At 37.5% G+C, this 22588-nt stretch overlaps 1 protein-coding gene across 1 annotated transcript in view; it reads left to right on the top strand.

Annotated features, from left to right (window-relative positions):
* Positions 1–22588, top strand: part of DNAJC13 (DnaJ heat shock protein family (Hsp40) member C13) — a 163704-nt gene that overhangs the window by 132254 nt on the left and 8862 nt on the right. The window contains 12 exon segments of the mRNA XM_027546014.1: positions 751–867; positions 2104–2281; positions 6684–6775; positions 8319–8418; positions 10327–10401; positions 10629–10741; positions 14270–14439; positions 14607–14649; positions 15310–15483; positions 16725–16904; positions 17330–17470; positions 19061–19204. Coding sequence (XP_027401815.1) covers positions 751–867; positions 2104–2281; positions 6684–6775; positions 8319–8418; positions 10327–10401; positions 10629–10741; positions 14270–14439; positions 14607–14649; positions 15310–15483; positions 16725–16904; positions 17330–17470; positions 19061–19204 — 1527 coding nt within the window.

Below are 22588 nucleotides of genomic sequence, written 5' to 3'. Positions count from 1 at the left end.
TTGTCCTTAAATAGAAATCAACTGATATATTACCTTGCTTTTTTAATTCAGAGACCCTGTTTTCCTGCACTTTATCATTTAATGTATTACTTTTTAAAGCCAGTTCAGACATGTTCATCTCTTAATTCTATCACCCTATATCTGACCAGGCCAAATGTCTGCTGAGAGGAGAGCCACGTGTCATACTTGCATAAACACTAGGTCTAAGATACTTTATTGGCTGACTTCAGTCATCTTTTGAAATTTTAAAATGAGTTTCAATTTTGGTCTAAAAAATAAAATAACTCTCTGCCTATAAATAACATAACTCTTTTAGAGGCTTCCCTGATGGCTTAGCAGGTAAAGAATCTGCCTGCAATACAGGAGATACAGGTTTGATCCCTGGGTTAGAATAATCCCCTGGAGGAGGAAATGACAGCCCATTCCAGTATTTTTGCCTGAAAAATCCCATGGACAGAAGAGCCTGGCGGGTAACACTACAAAGGGTCACAAAGAGTCAGACATGACTAAGTGACTAACACACATTCACGCACGCATGCCTTTTCCAGAGGACATATTACTAATTATAAATGTTAAAATTGCATTAAGTGCTGTGATGTGTATCCCACCACATTTTTCTCCCATGGAAAAATGAATGGATCTTTGAAGTTATTTTTCTGATAAGTTATTAAACTGAATATGGATAGATTTATAAACTACACACTAATGATTCTGATTTATATCTAACAATTAGTTTTCTTTTTTTTAAAGGGTGACTGTGACAAAACTTATGGATCAGAATTTGTCTACAGTGATCATGCCAAAGAACTTATTGTAGGGGAGATTTTTGTTAGGGTCTATAATGAAGTCCCTACTTTCCCACTTGAGGTAAGCTCTCTACTTTTGATTTTGTCTGTAACTTTTGATCATTTGTTATTAAAAGCTACTGGTTTATTCACACTATATATATGGAAATAATATCTGTTTTTTGCCAAATATTTTATACTAACTTGGGTATGTGATAGGGTGACCATGGATAACTTACGAGACTTTTTGTTTTGAATGTTGGGGAATTTAATGGATTCATGAATAAGAATTTATTCCTTTCCCAGCTATTTCTTATATTTCATGCATAATGCTTCTCCACTGTATCCTGTATATATGCCTGCAGCTCTGCAGTCTCTTGTGGAACTGTAAGGCCTTTTACATACTCACTCTATCATGTTAAATATCAGACCACCAGACAGTAGTCTATCTCTGGCCAGTTTTTAAAATTAAGAAAACAGAAGGGGAGAGCAAAGAGAATTTTTAGAAGATGACTGGGTCATATCAGGTCATTTCTTGTGATGACCCCTAATCACTTCCAGAAGCAAATAATCTTTTATTTCCTTAGTTCTTGGGGATCACATAGGAAAGTTTTGTTATAGTTTTTTTTGGAGGGGGTGATAAAGATTTGGTGGTTGATTGGTTTGTAAGGAAGAAAGAAGTGAGGCTTTGTTTTAGAGTTTGCTCTTGGAAAAAGGAATTTACTAACCTGTGATGTATGTTATTTATCACAGAATAATATATAAAAACAGCTGCTAAGAAGAATGAGTTTAGTGATTTGTGAAGTCTCTTTGAAAACTTTTTTTTTTTGTTGTTTGTTTATTCACTGACTCTTTTTTTTTTTCTTTTTTTTTTAAACTTTACATAATTGTATTAGTTTTGCCAAATATCAAAATGAATCCGCCACAGTAATACTTCTTTTTGAATTTATAATCTAACATATATAATTTTTAAATGTAAAAATGCAACCAATTTATAGAAGTTACATATCATACTATCAATTATCTCGGTAAAGTAGGGGCATATTCTTATCTCAGAGTTGTTATACTATATTACCGATGGGAGTAAATCAGATTTCTGATGGATTTGGGCCAACAGTGATAAACACTTTCTAATGCTGTTAAGTTTTATCCCTTTTCTCCTCAGTTCTCATTTAATGCATAGGTATTTTCTTGTGTCTGTGTAATTTAATCACTTCCATGACTTGAAATGTTTTGTTGTTGCTTTTACTGTGAAGTCTTTGTTATAGGTTATTTATAAGGACACGCATGTTTTTAAATATTTTTCTATTTGATTTAGGTTCCAAAAGCATTTGCTGCAAGTCTCCTGGATTATATAGGCTCCCAGGCCCAGTACCTCCACACCTTTATGGCCATCACTCATGCTGCAAAAGTGGAGTCAGAGCAACATGGAGACCGCTTGCCAAGAGTTGAAATGGCTTTGGAGGCTCTGAGAAATGTTATAAAATATAATCCAGGTATGTGATTGTACCCTTGACAAATAAGATCCTTAAAATAGAAGAGCCCTAAAAATACCAGTTCTCAATTTTACCAGGAAAACTCTAGGAAAATTATGCTTGGTTATTGACCCCATAATATTTTTACCTCTAAATAATAGGCTGGAAAGAGAGGTCAGTCATCATGCTTAGAATTCGTATCTCTAAGAGCAAATGAGTTTCAATAAGTTGAAAAGGCAGAATGACTTGATAGTTTCTATAAAACATCACATTGATGACATAAATTGACATACAAGGTGTAAGTGCTTATGTTAGAGTTATTGATGAGGTTATCTAATTTTTCCACCACTGGTCCTTACAATGAAAGTTTTTGTGCTTGAAAATTGAGTTCTGACAAAACATGGTCCACTGGAGAAGGGAATGGCAAACCACTTCAGTATTCCTGGCTGGAGAATTCCATGAACGCTATGAAAAGGTAAAAAGATGTGACACTTAAAGATGAACTCCCCAGGATAGTAGGTGCCCAGTATGCTACTGGAGAAGAGCAGAGAAATAGATCCAGAAAGAATGAAAAGGATGAGCCAAAGTGAAAACAGCACCCAGTTTTGGATATGTCTGGTGATGAAAGTAAAGTCCAATGCAGTAAATAACAATATTACGTAGAAACCTGGAATGTTAGGTCCATGAATCAAGGTAAATTGGAAGTGGTCAAACAGGGAATGGCAAGAGTGAACATCAACATTTTAAGAATCAGTGAACTAAAATGGAGCAGAATGGGTGAATGTAATTTAGATGATGATTATATCTACTACTGTGGGCAAGAATCCCTTAGAAGAAATGGAGTTGCCCTCATAGTCAACAAGAGAGTCCAAAATGCAGTACGGGGGTGCAGTCTCAAAAACAACAGAAAGATCTCTGTTCATTTCCAAGGCAAACCGTTCAGTATCATAGTAATTCAAGTCTGTGCCCCAATCACTAATGCTGAAAAAGCTGAACTTGAACGTTTCTCTGAAGACCTCCAAGACCTTCTAGAACACCCAAAAAAGATGTCCTTTTCATCATAGGGCAATGGAATGCAAAAGTTGGAAGTCAAGGGTTACCTGGAGTAACAGGCAAGTTTGTGTGGCTTTGGAGGAAAAAACGAAGCAGGGCAAATTCTAACAGAGTTTTGTGAAGAGTACACACCGTTTGTAGCAAACACACTCTTCCAACAACCCAAGAGATAACTCTACTCATGGACGTCACCAGATGGTCAATACCAAAATCAGATTGAGTATATTCTTTGCAGCCAAAGATGGTGAAGCTCTATGCAGTCAGCAAAAACATGACCAGGAGCTGACTGTTGCTCAGATCTTGAACTCTTTATTGCCAAATTTAGACTTAAATTGAAGAAAGTAAGGAAAACCGCTAGGCCATTCAGTATGACCTAAATCAAATCCCTTACAATTATATACAGTGGTGACAAATCCATTCATGGGATTAGATCTGATAGACAGAGTGCTTGAAGAACTATGGATGGAGGTTTGTGACATTGTACAGGAGGCGGTGATGAAAACCATCCCCAAGGAAAAGAAAAGCAAGAAGGCAAAATGGTTGTCTGAGGAGGCCTTACAAATAGCTGAGAAAAGAAGAGATGCTAAAGGCAAAGGAGAAAAGGAAAGATATAAGCATCTGAATGCAGAGTTCCATAGAATATCAGGGAGAAATAAGAAAGCCTTCCTCAGCAATCAATGCAAAGAAATAGAGGAAAACAATAGAATGGGAAAGACTAGAGCTGTCTTCAAGAAAATTAGAGATACCAAGGGAACATTTCATGCAAAGATGGGCACAGTAAGGACAGAAGCAGAAGATATTAAGAAGAGGTGGCAAGAATACACAGAAGAACTATACAAAAAAAGATCTTAATGGCCCAGATAACCATAATGATGTGATCACTCACTTAGAGCCAGACGTCCTGAAGTGCAAGGTCAAGTGGGTGTTAGGAAGCATCACTACAAAGCTAGTGGAGGTGATGGAATTCTAGCTATTTCAAATCCTAAATGATGATGCTGTTAAAGTGCTGCATGCACTCAATATGTTAATGAATTTGGAAAACTCAGCAGTGGCCACAGAAGTGGAAAAGGTCAGATTTCATTCCAGTATAAAAGAAAGGCAATGCCAAAGAATGTTCAAACTACCACACAGTTGGACTCATCTCACATGCTAGTAAAGTTACACTCAAAATTCTCCAAGTGAGGCTTGACAGTACATGAACCGAGAATTTCCAGATATTTAAGCTGGATTTAGAAAAGGCAAAGGAACCAGAAATCAAATTGCCAACATCCATTGGATCATAGAAAAAGCAAGGGAATTCCAAAACAACATCTACTTCTGCTTTATTGACTATGCCAAAGCCTTTGACTGTGTGGATCACAACAAACTGTGGAAAATTCTTAAAGAGATGGGAATACCATACCAACTTACCTGCCTCCTGAGGAACCTGTATTCAAGTCAAGAAGCAACAGTTATAACTGGACATGAAACAATAGATTGGTTCCAAATTGGGAAAGAAGTACGTCAAGGCTGTATATTGTCATCCTGCTTTTTTAACTTATATGCAGAGTACATCATATGAAATGCCAGGCTGGATAAAGCAGAAACTGGAATCAAGATTGCAGGGAGAAATATGAATAACATCAGATATGCACATGACACCACCATTATGGCAGAAAGCAAAAATGAACTAAAGAGCCTCTTGATGAAAGAGTAGGCTTGAAGAGGAGAGTGAAAAAAACTGGCTTAACATTAAAAAAACAAAGGTCATGGCTTGCAGTTCCATCACTTCATGGCAAATAGGTGGGGAAATGATGGAAACAGTGACAGACTATTTTCTTGGGCTCCACAATCACTGCAGATGGTATCTGCAGCCATGAAATTAAAAGATGCTTGCTTCTTGGAAGAAAAGCTATGACCAACCTAGACAGCATATTAAAAAGCAGAGACATTACTTTGCTGACTAAGGTCCATCTAGTCAAAGCTATGGTTTTTCCACCATAGCTTTGACTAGATGGACCTTAGTCAGCAAAGCTTTTCCAGTAGTCATGTATGGATATGAGAGTTAGACCAAAAGAAAGCTGGTCGACAGAGAATTGATGTTTTGAACTGTGGTGTTGGATAAATTCTTGACAGTCCCTTGAACTGCAAGGAGATCAAACCAGTCAATCCTGAGGGAAATCAATATTGTATATTCATTGAAAGCACTGATGCTGAAACTGAAGCTCCACTATTTTGGCCACTTGATATGAAGAACTGACTCATTAGAAAAGACCCTGATGCTGGGAAAGATTGAAGTTAGGAGGAAAAGGGGACAACAGAGGATGAGACGGTTTGATGGCGTCACTGACTCAATGGACAAGAGTTTGAGCAAGCTCCGGGATTTGGTGATGGACAGGGAAGCCTGGTGTGCTGCAGTCCATGAGGTCGCAAAGAGGTGGACACAACTGAGCAACTGAACTGAATTGATAGAATATATTGATAAAATACCGAACATAAAACCTGAGTATAAAATATGAAACATATGTATAAACTATAGAATATAAAAGAGTATTATATAGAATATAAATACTATATATTTATAAACATATGTATAAAACTATAGAATATAAAATAGAGTATTATATAGAATATAAAATATAAATATGGAATATAAAATTACATTCAATATTCAGTTTCTTACCTGAAGACCTCAAAACTTTTTATTAACACTTAATATTATCTTTCTTATGCTTCTTTGCTCTTGCCAGTATGTATTACAGTACTATTATAATTTACAGTTGTATTGCCAACAAATTATTCAAATAAAAACCAACAATAATTAAATGCTGTCTAAGAAAATTTCATTCCCATGGTATACATGTTTTTAAAGGCAGTATTATAAAATCTGAAGAAAACTTCATTTTTTGATTTTGGCATATTAGGTACAAAGAAATTGCTGCAAATCTGGGAATTGATTTGGAACTTGTCTGTAATGTAGTTTTCAAGTGACAGAGTTCTAACTCAGTCCTATTTAAAAGCCAAATGATGTCACACTGTCTCCAGATGTAATTAGTCTGACAAGGTTAGCTCTTGAGGTCTACAGGTAAAGCTTAAAAGTGCCACCATAACACTTTTAATTTTTGAATTGTATTTGATAAATTTCTTGTTTTTAGCCTGTTGGTTAGTTAGGCGTTGGGATGGAAATGAAGAGAAAACAAACCAGATAAACTTTAATACTGTTTAACTTCTTAAGATTTACTACTCCTTAGTGATACTGTACTCACTTAATGTCACAGTTGCTGAGAAAAGTTTACCACAAACTCGACAGTAAACAAAATATATCTGTTTCCTGAAGATTGATAGAACATCGCTTGGAAATAAAAGACAAGCATTTTATTTTTCTTTCTAGGCTCTGAAAGTGAATGCATTGGTCATTTTAAGTTAATATTTTCTCTTCTTCGAGTCCATGGAGCTGGTCAAGTGCAGCAGTTGGCTTTAGAGGTAAAAGAACTTTGTTCTAAAGCATGCTCTTTCCTGCAACATACTGTACATGGTTTGAACCTTCATTAATCATCATCTAAAGTTGAGTGGAAATTTGTGTGTAGTTTTTTTTTTTTTTTTTCATTTTGCCTATTAAGGCAAGTGAATGTCTTTAAAACTTGAATTATATGCCCATTTTGAAGAGCAAATATTGTACAGTGTTCAAGGTGCTTCCCTCTGTGGTCATCATCTGTCATGCATTAGAACTTGGGATGCATTTCTGTAGTGTCATATGAGATGAATTAAGGAATGGACTTTACTCGGGATGCTTGGAAGCCACAGATGACAAAAAAAAAGGGAGCAGAACTTTCCAGGATCTCTGTTTTGCCACAGAGAGACATGTTGAGACCAAGCTACACACTGTGAGTTTGGTTCCATCTCCCTCAGTTGCTCTCTCTTCTTATGGGTCTGGTACAAAAGCATCCTTTCCAGCTACCCAGAACCTGTGGGTCTTAGAGGTCCAAGAGTGGTTGGAGGGCCCTCCTTTAGGAGAATGAAATCATTGGTCCTGTAGGAAGCTGTTTGTGTGGAGCCTTTTCCTCTGGAAGAAGCAGGAAGACCTTGGTCACAGGGTACTCTTTATCTAGGCAACCCAGAGTAAACACCCAGGATCTTTTTTCATGTGATCCTGCTTATTGTAACACACACGATTTATTATAAAGAACACCAAATTCAACCTTTCGGTAACAGTGAACTTTATGAATGATTAAGTGTTCTTAAATTGCATTTTGGTTTAAAAAATGTTTACTAAAATAATAAAGGTTAAATTGGTTAACAGCTTAACAAGCATAGTCTTTTCTTTGAAAAGCATTCTTCTCCACTTAATTCCTTCAAGTACCTTGTAATTTTTAAAATAAGCATTATTGTATCTGTGATATTTTTCTTGGAGATGTTGACCACATGGTTCAAGTTGTGGCATTAATCTTTAGATGTATAAGTTAGACTTGAGCGGTCATCTTCTTTTGAAGAAGACATGCCTATTTCTTTATAATAGAAAGATAGACCTAATATATTGTACTGGGCACCAGAGACATTTACCTTCTCCCTCTAAAAGAAAAAGTCCAAGTAGTGAAGATGATTATCTTGCTAATCACTTCCCACCCCAAATCTCGAATTGGAAAATACGATAGTGTACACCATAATTCTGGAGCATGAACTGGTGTAGGATTGAAGGCTTCTTATAAGCCTAAGGATTGTGAATTGGTGCTAAAATATTTGTTTAGATTGTTATATTTGATTGTTACCTTTAAGTTAGTAGAAAACTGATATATACAAACACACACACATACTAGCATTAACATTTTTTATTCACAAAAGAGCAAAGTAATAAAGCCAATTTTTAAGAATTAAATTCTTGCCTAAAAGTTAAATATTTTGTCCTCCAAGCATTTTTCTCATTTTGGTAATAAACTTTAAGTTTATTTAGGTCTGACTAATTTGCCTTAATTTGTCTAGGTTTGAAGTTATTTCCAGAACTCTTAATGTCCTATTGATTGATTTTCAGGTTGTGAATATAGTGACATCTAACCAAGATTGTGTCAACAATATTGCTGAATCAATGGTTTTGTCCAATTTATTGGCTCTTCTGCATTCTTTACCATCAAGTATGTATATTCACTGGAATTTTCAGAACCACAGCACAGTCAGCATAGAGAGGAGCAGTTACATAGATGATGCAAAACCTCCAACATAGTGTTTTAAAATATTTTAAGTGGTATTCTTTGTATTCATTTGTCTTCCTAGTTTATATTTACAGAAGTTAACTATTTTGTATTCCCATATCCAAACTTGGAAGAGATGATAGAGATCCAAAAGCAAATGAAAATAATCTAGGATTTTCAATTTGCTAAGTATAAGCTACATATGAATGATTGAGAATTAACGGATGCTCCATGTTTTAGTAAAAAAAAACACTCAATTAAACTTGTGTGGTAGAAAAAATGCTTAATATAAAAATCACCTTATGTTTTACTTAAAGTTCAGTCCTGCATTATTTGTCCTTTATTGATTTGATGCTAATAGTAACTGTTAGCACCAGATGAGATCAGTTTTTAAAAATATAGCAACCTGATTTCTTGAGTACAGCCTGCAATAATATAGACTCCTTACACACTGTAGTTATGTCTCACATAAGTGTGTAGTTATGTTAGATCAACCTTGAGATTGCTTTTCAAAGACACTTGTGATATAACTCCAACTTTGTCACTTCCCCATCAACATTCATTTCTCAGTCAGCTTTGCCAGCCCTTCAGAAGTCACATTAATCTTGACTTCACACCTGTCCACCTCCTTGAGAGCAGCAACCAGTCTCACTCAACTTCTGCCCCAGTACCTTGCACATGTTATGTATTATGTTCAGTGAATTGAGTGGACTTCAGTTATTATTGAATATTCTTGTTAGCTTTTAAATGGCAGCATTTAAAAGTTATTAGCGGGTTATTATTTTTTTGGGGTCATTCCTACAGCCTTAGTTGGTTTTTCTTTTTTATTAGTTTTTAACAGCTACAAACAATGCAAAATTAAACTGACTGAATGTTACAGAAGTCATGGTTTAAAAGTATATTCATAGTGAATTTATATAGTGCAGTCATGGTTTTAATCTTACTGGTAAAACAGCTGATATTTAGATATCTTAGCCTACTCTGTTCTCATTTACATTTTAGACTAAATTATCTTTAACTGTTTGCTCAGGAACATTAAAAACATAAAATAATTGACTTCTTCTGTCCCTTCCAAAGTCTTGTTTTCCTTTGAACTTATGGTTAGAACAGTGACTGGTTTTCAGTGAAATATTGTTTCCTGTCTTAAAAGAAGTCTCATTTTAACAAAAGTCTCATTTTGAGTGTTTATTCTCCTGCCTATTAACTTAGCTCAGTCTGGCTACCATCCTTGGTTTTCGTCTTGGCCTAATACCTGGCAGCCTTCACCCTCTTTGCCAGCTCTTCACTCCTCTGGTCACCTGTCTCTTGTTGGCCCTTGACTTTGGAAGAGTAAAGTCCAGTTGTCCAGTCTACTTCAATGACAAGGAAGGGGTGAGAAGCGCACAGACTTTGTGCAGAAGGATGCTGTTGTTTTACTCTGGAACAGTGTCTTGCAACTGCTACTTCCTACTCATTTCTCTAAGATACTAGCACCATATAAAAATAATAGATCCCTGAATATAGTATCCTCAGGCTGTCAGGAGGTGAGATTTTGTTTGCAGAATGAGCAGTGAGGTAGGAGGACAGTATGGCATAGTGCTTATGAGTGGATTTTGGAGTCAGACCTCTGTAAACCTCTATATACCTCAGTGGTATAGTGAGTTATACCACTCACTAATTGTGAATTCACGGGCTACTCAAACTGGATCTCAGATTCCTCATAGCAAGACCACAATACCTGTCTGGCTGGTTGTTGTGAAGTTAAAAGTACAATGCCCTTTGTAAAGCACCTTGTTCAGTGCCTGGCACTGATGCCTAGTAAATGTAAGGTAGTGTGCTGATTCGATTCTTGTGATGTCTTTTGTTCTGCAGGTCGTCAGCTTGTTCTGGAGACTCTCTATGCTTTGACATCAAGTACAAAAATTATCAAAGAAGCAATGGCAAGAGGTAGTGTATAAAGTGCTTTCTCATCTAGTCATACTTCGTAATGGTAGAGCTTATTTTGAGCTACTTTATATAGTCTGATAAACTAGAAGAATGCTTTGGAAGGCTTACAATTTTTTAAAAAAGCAACTACATTGAGTTGAAATAAGGTTGAAAGTAAATTCTACTGACTAGAAAAGTCATATTTTTTTATTTAGCATATAAACGCTAATGCTTTTTTTCCTTCACAGGAGCTTTGATTTATTTACTAGATATGTTCTGCAATTCAACACATCCACAGGTTCGAGCCCAGACAGCAGAACTTTTTGCTAAAATGACAGCAGATAAACTAATAGGTCCAAAGGTGAGCACGAAATGGGTTCTTAGAAAGAAATTATTAAAGCTCTATTACTTTGGTAACTAATTTCATGAGGATTACCAAAGTCTGAAATAGTAAAGTGACTTGATATGAAAGTTGAAAGATTGACATACCTGAATTATTCCTATATATTACTAGTGGAGAAGGAAATGGCAACCCACTCCAGTGTTCTTGCCTGGAGAATCTCAGAGACGGGGGAGTCTGGTGGGATGCCGTCTACGGGGTCGCACAGAGTTGGGCACGACTGAAGTGACTTAGCATAGCATTACTAGTTAGAGAAAAATTATAATCAGGGAAGCCTGCACTAGATTTGAGAAGTCTTAAGAGTGTGTTTGAATTATGGTGATGAAACTGTTCATCTCCCTTGAAGAAGCCAAAACATATTTTAGAAGTATGTTTTAAGTTGTGACAGAAGATAGATTAGGTTAGGTTAGATTTCACACTTTGAGAATTGGCTTGTGAAGGTGAGTATTACAGTGCCTTTGCTTCTCCTCTCTGCAGGGAGATCTCTCATTAAAAATCTGGAGAAGACAAAATGATCTCTGGAACTGTGGTTCAGTTCGTAGAGCAGAAACCCATTAGAATAATACTTCTAAGTAGAATTGCATCCAGACACAGTTGTAATCAAAGTTTCTTTCTTCTGTTACTGAATCAGTTTCACATGAAGTAATGCTCACTGAAGCACTGTCTGTGCCAGCCCAAATATGAAATAAAGGCTCCTGAGCACCCCCTTACAGAAAACAAGCTAGATTCAGTTGTGTTTTTTTCTTACCTGATCTCCTGATTTAGATACTGAGAATATGTCATAAGACCTGGAATAGTTTTACTTGGGGAATATGGCTAATAATCTGTCGTCAGTAGAGTTAATGGATAAGGAACATTACATTTGGGTGCCTGTAGCAAGGGCCCGTAAAATCATGAATATTGATATTTAATACTGAGTTTTCTTAAAGCTAGAGTTGGGTAGCACATAACTATAATGTCTACTGTTATAATTTAAATAATGTTTTAGATGTTTAAAATATGTACTAGAATTAATTTTTGAGCTTTTTAGTAATTTTTTAACCTTTGAAATACATGAGGGACAAATTTTACCAAGGTGAATATATTTTTACTTAAATTTTCTATATAGGAAAAAATATAAAGTGTCAGCTCCTTAATTGAATGATTTACAACAAGAGATTCTAGAACTGGGGTCAGTAAACTTCTTTTCCATTTTTATAACTTTATTCAGATATAATTGACATGCCATACAATTCATACACATAAAGTATACCATTCAATGTTTTGGGCAACAACAGTCAGTTTTAGAACATTTTCATCAAACCAGGAAAAATCCTAATTTAGCAGTCACTTCCCTATACTTACACCACATTTTGTTTTTCCATGTATTGATTGAAAATGGACATACAGATTATTTCTAGTTTTTGGCTATTCTGTATGATGCTGCTGTGAACACATGTGTACAAGTTTTTGTGTGGCTATGTATTTTATTTCTCTGAGAGTAGAATATCTGGGTAATATGGTAACACTATTTTTAACCTTTCAAGGAATTATCAGACTATTTTTATTTTCCCCAGTGGCGGCACCTTTTTACATACCACCACTGATGGTGATATCCACCTCTTCTTTAACACTTACTATATAGAACTTTATTGAATATGGTCATCCTAGGGGAGAAGGCAGTGGCACCCCATTCCAGTACTCTTGCCTGGCAAATCCCATGGACGGAGGAGCCTGGTAGGCTGCAGTCCATGGGATCGCTGATGGTTGGACACGACTGAGTGACTTCCCTTTCATTTTTCACTTTCTTGCATTAGAGAAGGAAATGGCAACCCACTCCGGTGTTCTTGCCTGCAGAATCCCAGGGATGGGGGAGCCTCGTGGGCTGCCATCTATGGGGTCGCACAGAGTCGGACACGACTGAAGCGACTTAGAAGCAGCAGCAGCAGCAGTGGGTGTGAAGTGTGCTGTATCAGGGTTTGCTTTGCATTTCCCTCGTGCCTAATGATGTTGAATATCTTTTCATGTGCTTATTGGCCATTTGTACATCTTTTTTAGAGAAATGTCTATTCTCATCCTTTGCTCATTTTTTAATTCAGTTGTCTTTTTACTGTTGAGTTATAATTGTCCTTTATGTATTTTGGATACCAGTCCCTTATCAGATATATGATTTATAAATATTTTCTCCCAATTGTGTGGATGTTTTTCCACTTTCTTGTTTTTTTTAATTTTGATGAAGTCCTATTTATAGCTTGTGCTTTTATTATATAAAAAGCCATTATCTAATCCAGAGTTACAAAAATCTATGCCTATGTTTTTTCCTAGGTGTTTTATAGTTTTCACTCTTGTGTTTACATTTTAGATCAATTTGACCAAGAGAAGTGACATACATCCTATTTTGTGGATGCTCTCTATCATGTAACTGACATTGATTCATTGACTGCCAGGAAGTTCAGGGCTAAGTTTATTATATATTGCTTGCATTTATAAAGAGCTTTTGATATTTTCTTTATGTACTAATTCCTGTTAGTCTCATTCGTTCAAATAAGTTTTTTGAATATCAGCTTGTGCCAGGGAATAGAAAATACAGACACTGACAAGACAGACTGGGCCAGGAAAGGTTTCTATAAGATGAGATTTAACACAGACTTGAATCACACAAAGGAGATAAAACTATGTGGAGATCTGAGGGAAAAACTTGTCTTCCCAACCTTCATTTTCCCTTTGCCCTTATGTCTCAGTTTGTGACATAAAAGCACAAGCTATAAAACTAATTTTCAGTTTCTATGTGTGTGTCGGATGTTATTTTTTTAAGGTGCTTTTTAAATCCTTTTTGGGGAAAGGCACAGTAAAATGTAAAACATGGTACTAAAAACTACTTGTGTAACACAAAGCATGAGAAGAATTTGTGAGGGTGTGGGGTGGGGTTGGGGAGAGGTGGAGGGACAGATCAGCTGAGGGCTTTCTGGGAAGAGGGGACAGCATCTGTAGGGCAGGGTCTGGTAGGTTGGTGTGCTCTGGGAACTTCACACACCAGTGCTGCTGAATTTCTTAACGTTACTTAAATCTGAGGTGGAGAGAGGAAATTAACCCAGGTAGGTAAGTAGGAGGTCGTAGTGAGTCTTGTTACCTTTGCATGTGTGTGCGTACTCAGCTGTGTCTGACTCTTTGCTGTCCCATGAACTATAGCCCGTCAGGCTCCTCTGTCCACGGGATTTTCCAGGCAAGAACACTGGAGTGGGTTGCCATCCTCTTCTCCAGGAAATCGGATCTTCCCAACCCAGAGATCGAACCTGAGTCTTCTACATCTCATGCATTGGCAGATGGATTCTTTACGACTGAGCCACCATAAACCAGGGTTTATCTGTTATCCAGGACTTTTGGATGTTAGTTATGGCCCGTATCAGCCTTAACACACATTATAGCATCATTCTTAGAGAAATGTAAAGCAAACCAAATATTGAGATGTTTTCAATAGGTCTTTTTTCTTTCTCAAATTTCCTCATCCAGGTTCGAATTACATTGATGAAATTTCTCCCAAGCGTTTTTATGGATGCCATGAGGGACAACCCTGAAGCTGCTGTCCATATTTTTGAAGGAACGCATGAAAATCCTGAGTTAATTTGGAACGATAGTTCCAGAGATAAAGTGTCCACGACAGTTAGAGAAATGATGCTCGAGTAAGTAAAGACACACCTGAACAACTTGGGACCTGCAGGTGGAGGCACCAGGGAGGCAGACGTTTTCCACGTCGTCTGTCACCGCTCCAAGACTTACTCTATAAGGGTTAATGAACGTGTGTCTTGTGACTAAAGTTTGATGTCCTGTCCTTCTTTTTTTCCCCAAGGCACTTTAAAAATCAGCAAGACAACCCTGACGTAAACTGGAAGGTAAAGTATACTTTTATTCAGAGGAAGGAATTTTACATTTTACTGTAAATTTATTGTTTTAAGTTCCTGCTGAGTGAGTATAAAGCCATCCTTTGCTTTGTTACTAAGATACTTAAATCTTCCCCTGGAAAACAAGGTTTTAAACATTAAAAAAAAAAGTAGGAATTTTCACTTTTGGAGTATCTTAATCAAAGGACTTTTTCTGAAAAGAGTAACTTAATCAAAGGAACTTTTATTGAAATATATTAAGTGAAAATAAAACAAATAATTTTGACTTGATTGTATTAATGACCTTTTAAAGCTGGCTCAGATGGTAAAGCATCTGTCTACAGTGTGAGAGACTTGGGTTTGATCCCTGGGTTGGGAAGATTCCCTAGAGAAGGAAATGGCAACCCACTCCAGTACTCTTGCTTGAAAATCCCATGGACAGAGGAGCTCGGTGCAGCCTACTATCCATGGGGTCGCAAAGAGTCGGGCACGACTGAGCGACTTCACTTTCACTTTCATTGCATGAAGATTTCTTTAATAGGGTTTTTTATTTCTTTCTTGTTAATGTATTGGGCTAGGCAAAAAAAGTTTGGTGCCCAAACCGACTTTTTTGCCCAATCCAATACAACTAATGATTAGTAAATAACTTGACTATTCTTTATCTATTTAAAGTTGCCTGAAGATTTTGCTGTGGTGTTTGGAGAAGCAGAAGGTGAACTTGCTGTTGGAGGAGTTTTCTTGAGAATCTTTATTGCACAACCAGCTTGGGTTCTAAGAAAGCCTAGAGAATTTCTTACTGCACTGCTAGAAAAGTTAACTGAGCTTCTGGAGAAGAACAGTCCTCATGTAAGCTTTTGTCATCAGTGAGATATTTCACATATTTTGCTAAATATGTTGATAGTGTTTCTGTTAAAACACCATTCTCATTGACCACACATTAAGAATTGGATACCTCTTTTAGTGTAGCCCCCACACTTAACTTCGTATATGCGTGATCAAAAGTGAAACTTCTTAGTCTGAAGAACAATTGCAGAGGTTCAGAAAGGTTTCTGCCATCCCATTTCCAGTGATTGTGTGGTTTTTAAGGAGAAACCTAAAGGTTTAATGTAGAAATCTAAATGGAAGTGAGTCCTGCTAGGGCATATATCTTCACTCAGCTAAAGAAATTGATAGGAAAGTCTTAACTATTGATAAATGAATGAACCCTGTACCTATGTTCAAAAGCTAGCAGGAAAGCAAGAGTAAGTAAGAAAGTAGATTTGGTCTTGGTTTGGCCAGTCATAAACCCTGAAATAGAAAGTTTTGTTATTTGAATCTATATATTAAAATAACTGAGGTATGTGATTGTTGTTGAATTAATTAAAAAAGCTGGCTTTCGAGGTGGCTAAGAGCCTGTGTTGTTTGATGGTCCTGGCATCCATCAAACAACACAGGCTCTGTGATAAGCCTGTGGCCTGGAGTAATACCTCCCAATTCTGCCTCAGTTGCCTCATAGAAAGATCACAGCATCTGCCTCTAAGGCTGAAGTTTTCATGAGTTTTGATAAATGTGAAGCACTTAGTATAATGTAAAGTACTTAGAAATCATTAGTTGGTATCATTAGCTTTTCAAGACTTTTAAAAAAATATAAATAGTATGTCAGATATTTATATATATATATCTCTTTCTATAGTCACGATTTCTCTTTACTCTGATCTTTACAGAACCAGGGAAAACATTCCACTAGTTGTTGCATTTTCCTGAATTATTGATGTTCTCCAATACTGACAATTCTGTAACATTACCTAAAAATATCTAGTAATATTTTTTGAGAGATGATCTCTAAATAGAAATATCTGTCTGCAGTAGAAATGAGATGTAAAATAGAAATGCCCAGAGAAAATCTGTGTAGATTCAGATATCACATTCTTAGAGTCCTTTAAATTCATGCTTTTATCAAGATGGAGATGTTTGTTGTTCTTTTAGGATTTGTGGATCAGTTTTCAAGCTCCAGCACTTAGAATCTGTTTTGAACACCAAATAATTACCAATTTAAGACTGTATCAGTTTTTTACAGTTTGCTTGTTCATGTGTTTTATGCCCTCCAGGGAGAGACTCTGGAAACTTTGACAATGGCAACGGTATGTCTCTTCAGTGCACAGCCTCAGCTGGCTGATCAGGTCCCACCATTGGGCCATCTTCCCAAAATTATCCAGGCGATGAATCATAGGAACAACGCCATTCCTAAGAGTGCCATTCGAGTTATTCATGCCCTGTCTGAAAACGAGGTATTGATGATAAATCCATTTGGTAGCTTAAAGCTGTAGAATTTATCTGTGCTCCCTCTTCCTGACTAATGAACATTGCAGAATAAATCCCTTTCCTACCACGTACCTTCATCCATATGAACTGCATGCTATTATAACGGTTCTTAAACTGGTTTAAATGATATGATTAATAGGAGACTGAATTTGACTCAGTTCATTGTTAAACTTGAACTGATGGGACTTCCCTGGCAGTCCAGTGGTTAAAGCTCCACACTTCCACTGCAGGATGTGTGGGTTTGATCCCTGGTTGGGAAACTAAGATCCCACATGCCTCACAGCATGGCCAAACAAAACTTGAACTGAATGTAGGTTTTTCATATATTATTGTGGTATTTACTGTGTTACTTAAATTATTGCTTTCTACAAGTAACCTTCTCTTTTCTTAGCTCTGTGTTCGAACCATGGCATCTTTGGAGACCATTGGCCCACTGATCAATGGAATGAAAAAACGACCGGATACCATTGGCCTAGCCTGTGAGGCAATTAATAGAATGTTTCAGAAGGAGCAGAGTGAATTAGTAGCACAGGTAAGTAACTTTCTAGATTCCTATTTTAGGGACGGCAACATACCAAACAAATAGATTTTCACTTATTTAGCACTGATTTTGGCTTCCCTGACTTGGCAGAGAGGTAACTTGTGAGCTGGTGCATGTACAATTTTATATTTTATATACACACACACATACCGGATGAAACATGTATATATACACACAGAAAAGGTAGGCCAGCTACCAAAAATCTTAACAGTGTCAAAGTACTTTTGTGATGTTTGAATTTTAAATTTTGATTGTTTACTAAACATTTATCCTTAGCTTTGTAAAATTTGGTTTATCCTTTTTGAAAGATTCATTTTTGTTTATATTCCTTTGTTTCTTAAGTCACATTTGAAAAGCACGCCAAGACTTTTATAGTCCTTTTCGAGGAGAATATAAAAGAAAACTAATGAAAAGAAGACTTGGTGGATTCCAATGTAAAGTAGTAGCAGACATCAAGGGAACAAAAACCATACAGTCAATTTAAAAATCATTGAAAAAGCGATCCTTCTAAAATAGAACTCTTTATAAGTTATTTTGCACTTAAAAATTCTTCAGTGGTTTCCCATTATCTGCCAGATGACAAAGTTACATCTGACATCCTTAACCCGAATACAAGGCCCTACATCTTTATTATCTGGCTCTCCTATTTTCCAGCCCTTTTTCCTCTCAGAGCATCTCTCTCCACCCACCCCTACTTCCATCCCTGTTCCTCATTCACGCAAGTTAGAAGTACTGGGTACATTTCAAGGAGATAATTAGATGCTCTGAGGTTCAGACTTAAAACTGACTAGGTGGGTTGTTGTATTAGAAAGAACATGAGCTAGTTCTGCCACTTGATGGCTCTGTGAGCTCAGGCATGTTATTTAGCCTTAGCAGTACTCAGATTCCTTGTCTGTAAAATAAAGCTATGGCTTCTCACAATGTTGTTCTGAGAACAATATCTATAAAAAGAGGAACACTTACTAAATGTTAGTTGCTTTGTCACCTCTTCTTTTTGAATTTCAGAGTGGGCATTGAAAATTGTGTGGTACCAGAGTATTACTTAGCTTTTATTAGGCCGATAGAAAATGTATGGGGACTGTAAAGGTTGATGTTTTAAGAGAATGTGAAAAAAATTAATATTGTTTTTTTGTTTCACATCAATATATGTCATTAGAAGAGGCAGACCAATATACTGGCTATAAGCTCAGGTTCTGTGCTTCATAGGTCTAGATACAGAGTCCATTGCCACCTAGCTCTGACTGCCAAGGCCTTCATGTGTTGATTTTTCCATCGATAATAATTGTGCCTTCATCATTTGATTTGGGGAGGATTAAGTAAAATAATCAGCATATAACATTTGAATAGTTGATGAAAGAGAATAAGATCTCATTAAATAAAAATGTCCCTATCATTAGATGCCCACGTCTACCCCCAAATTCTGTCTCTGGAATTAAAATAAAGTGGAGTGTCCTCTTCCAGGTAGGGTCCTGGGAGTGAAATTATTTCCTCAGTGGATGGCTTACATTTTTTTCTAAAGCATATGTGTGTGTATATGCACACATACATACACACACATATATACTTAATATTTTCTTCTAGGCCCTGAAAGTAGATTTGGTCCCATACCTTTTAAAATTACTTGAAGGCATTGGCCTTGAAAATCTGGACAGCCCAGCAGCCACAAAGGCTCAGATTGTTAAAGCTCTCAAGGCAATGACTCGAAGCCTGCAGCATGGAGAACAGGTGAGTCTGCACAGAGGTAACTTGATCTGTTAATTACTACAAGACATTTTCAAAACCAGGGGTCTTGACCATTGGTGATCCATGCGCTTCAGCTCAGGTTCTACTTAAAGGTGTGTTTGTTGACCATAACTGGAGCAGATCCCAAGATCACAAATGGACTAGCATACCTGCCTCATAAACACAAACCATATACTCAAATGGGGCTTCCCTGGTAGCTCAGTGGTAAAGAATCCTTCTGCCGGTGCAGGAGATGTGGGTTTGCTCCCTGGGTCAGGAAGATCCCCTGGAGAACGAAATGGCACCCCACTTCAATATTCCTATTTGGGAAATCCCTTGGACAGAGGGTCCTGGCAGGCTACAGTCCATGGGGTTGCAAAAGAGTCTGACACAACTTAGCAACTAAACAACAACAGATAGTCACCAGGGGGATTCTTTCTCTGGATAGTGATAGCGTGTTGCACATTCTTAAGCATAGAAGAATGTTGAGCATTTAGTGCTGATTAAGATTAACTTTCAATTCTAGAAGTTCTTGTGAAATGGTGATAACCAGTTTCACTGACTCTACCCTAATATCTTTAAAAAGATACAGAATATCATTTTAGTTTCATCTCCTTCATTAGCACTTACAAAGTGTTGGCTATTAGCCCAACAAAGTCTCTTTTGTTGTAACTTCAGTTCAGTTCAGTCGCTCAGTCGTGTCCAACTCTTTGCGACCCCATGAATCACAGCACGCCAGGCCTCCCTGTCCATCACCAACTCCCGGAGTTCACTCAGACTCACATCCATCGAGTCAGTGATGCCATCCAGCCATCTCATCCCTCTGCATCCCCTTTTCCTCCTGCCCCCAATCCCTCCCAGCATCAGAGTCTTTTCCAATGAGTCAACTCTTTGCATGAGGTGGCCAAAGTACTGGAGTTTCAGCTTTAGCATCATTCCTTCCAAAGAAATCCCAGGGCTAATCTCCTTCAGAATGGACTGGTTGGATCTCCTTGCAGTCCAAGGGACTTTCAAGAGTCTTCTCTAACACCACAGTTCAAAAGCATCAATTAGGTGTGTATTAAGGTGTATCAGCTGGGCTTCCCTGGTGGCTCAGACAGTGAAGAATCCACCTGCAATTCAGGAGACCCAGTTTCAGTTCCTGGGTCAGGAAGATCCCCTGGAGAAGGGAATGGCTACCCACTCTAGTATTCTTGCCTGGAGAATTCCATGAACTTATGAGCCTGGGGGACTACAGTCCATGGCGTGGCAAAGAGTCAGACATAGCTGAGAGAGTAACACTCCACTCTACAATTGTTTCAGCTGCATGAGCACGCCTAGTTCAAACCAGTTCAGTAATTTTATTTTCCTCATTGGTTTTATTCTTAATATTGTTTCTGAGGAGTTCCTCATTCAATATTATTATATAGTCCATTTAGTAATGCTCTTTTTTTTTTTTTTAAATGAAGCGAAATTCATATAACGTAAAATTAACCCTTTTAAACTGAAAAATTCACTGATACTCAGTACATTAACAATGTTGTGGGGCTTCCTTGGTGGTCCAATGGTTAAAAATCCACCTGCCAATGCGGGGGTTGCAGCTTTGATCCCTGATGCCACATGTGGAGAATCCCACATGGCTTGGGACAACTAACCCCGTGTGCCACAACTACTGAGACCCCCGCACCCTAGAGCACAAGGTGAAACCTGTACACCGGGGAAGCCACTGCAGTGAGAAGCCTGCACACCACAACTAGAGAGCAGCCACTGTTCTACAACTAGAGAAAGCCCACGTGCAGCAGTGAATATGAGCACAGCCAAAAATAAAAAAAAAATTTTATAACCACCACCTGCCTAGTTCCCAAAAATAGTTATTAAGTAGTTATTTCCCATTTCTTCTTTCCCTCAGCTTCTGGTAGTCACCACTCTTATTTTCTAGGAATTCTGGACATTTCACATAAGTGGAATCATGCAGTATGTGACCTGTGTCTGGCTTCTGTCTCTTAGCATGTTTTCAGGGTACAACTGTGTTACAGTGTGTTTCAACACTTGCTTCCTTTTTAAGGCTGAATAATGTTCCATTGTATGTATATGCCATGTTTACCCATTTATCTGTTCATAGGTATTTGGACTATTTCTATTTACTAATGGTCTTCTGTAGATTTAAACTGACTTAAAGCTTTCCTTTAGTGAATCCACTGTGTTTGTATGTTCCAACTAAAGAAGCATTTTTTATGCCATTTTCTCTTCTAGCAGACTTATCATTTGAGCTGTTTGGGGTGAAAATAAAGAAGAGAGATGGCATGTGCTATTGCAGTCATTAACTATATGTTTATTAAACTTGCCTGTGGGTGTTCTGAATGCCAAGCAAAGGCATTCCTGTGTACCACGTGCCCCCAATCATGCTCCCCTCAACTTGCCACTGGATTTCTGTTGATGAGAGTTAACGGAGCAACTCTTGATAACCACCTTCCACTCACAAGGGAAGGAAAGAATTACAATAATTTCCAAAGTAGAAACTCCAGCACATTCACAACAAATCACTTTCACCACTGCTTCGCTCCATGGTTGGGAGAAAGAGTCTTTTGGACTCTCATGGTCCCCATGTGTATCTCTACTTTAATGCTTCCCATTGTATTATCTGGCACCATCTATCTCCTTTCCTAGACTGTAGGCACTTCAGGGACAGAGAATGTCTTTCTCATCTTTGTGTCCACTGTGGAACCCATGATTTGAGTGCTCCATAAATATTTGATCTGAACCTTGATATGTGTTTAAAGATACCTTCTACATTGAAATTTCTTAAGTTGTTTTTTTTTTCTTAAATCTTTTGCCCAGAAAGAAACGTCTTGCCTCTTAGTATGCATTTACACACAAGTCATTTATACTGCGCATTTTATATGTGATATACTGTTACTTTCTAGATTGTTCATTTTTGTTCAGTCACTAAGTCGTGTCCGACTCTGCAGGCGCATGGGCTGCAGCACACCGTGTTTCTCTGTCCTGCACTATTTCCTGGCGTTTGCTCAAACTCATGTCCATTGAGTCAGTGATGCTATCCAACCGTCTCATCCTTTGTTCCCCCCCACCCCTTCTCCTCCTGCCCTCAGTCTTTCCCAGCATCAGAGTCTTTTCCAGTAAGATGGCTCTTTACATCAGGTGGCGAAAGTATTGGAGCTTCAGTATCAGTCCTTCTAATGAATATTCAGGGTTAATTTCCTTTAAGATTGACTAGTTTGATCTCCCTGTGTCCAAGCAACTCTCCAGAATCTTCTCTGGCACCACAGTTCAAAAGCATCAATTTTTTAGCGCTCTGCCTTCTTCATGATCCAACTCTAACATCCATATGTGACTACTGGAAAAACCATACCTTTGACTGGATGGACCTTTATCAGCAAAGTAATGTCC

Source organism: Bos indicus x Bos taurus, chromosome 1, assembly GCF_003369695.1.
Source record: "Bos indicus x Bos taurus breed Angus x Brahman F1 hybrid chromosome 1, Bos_hybrid_MaternalHap_v2.0, whole genome shotgun sequence".
Taxonomy (NCBI): Eukaryota; Metazoa; Chordata; class Mammalia; order Artiodactyla; family Bovidae; genus Bos; species Bos indicus x Bos taurus.
This window is presented reverse-complemented; position numbering and strand designations above follow the sequence as displayed.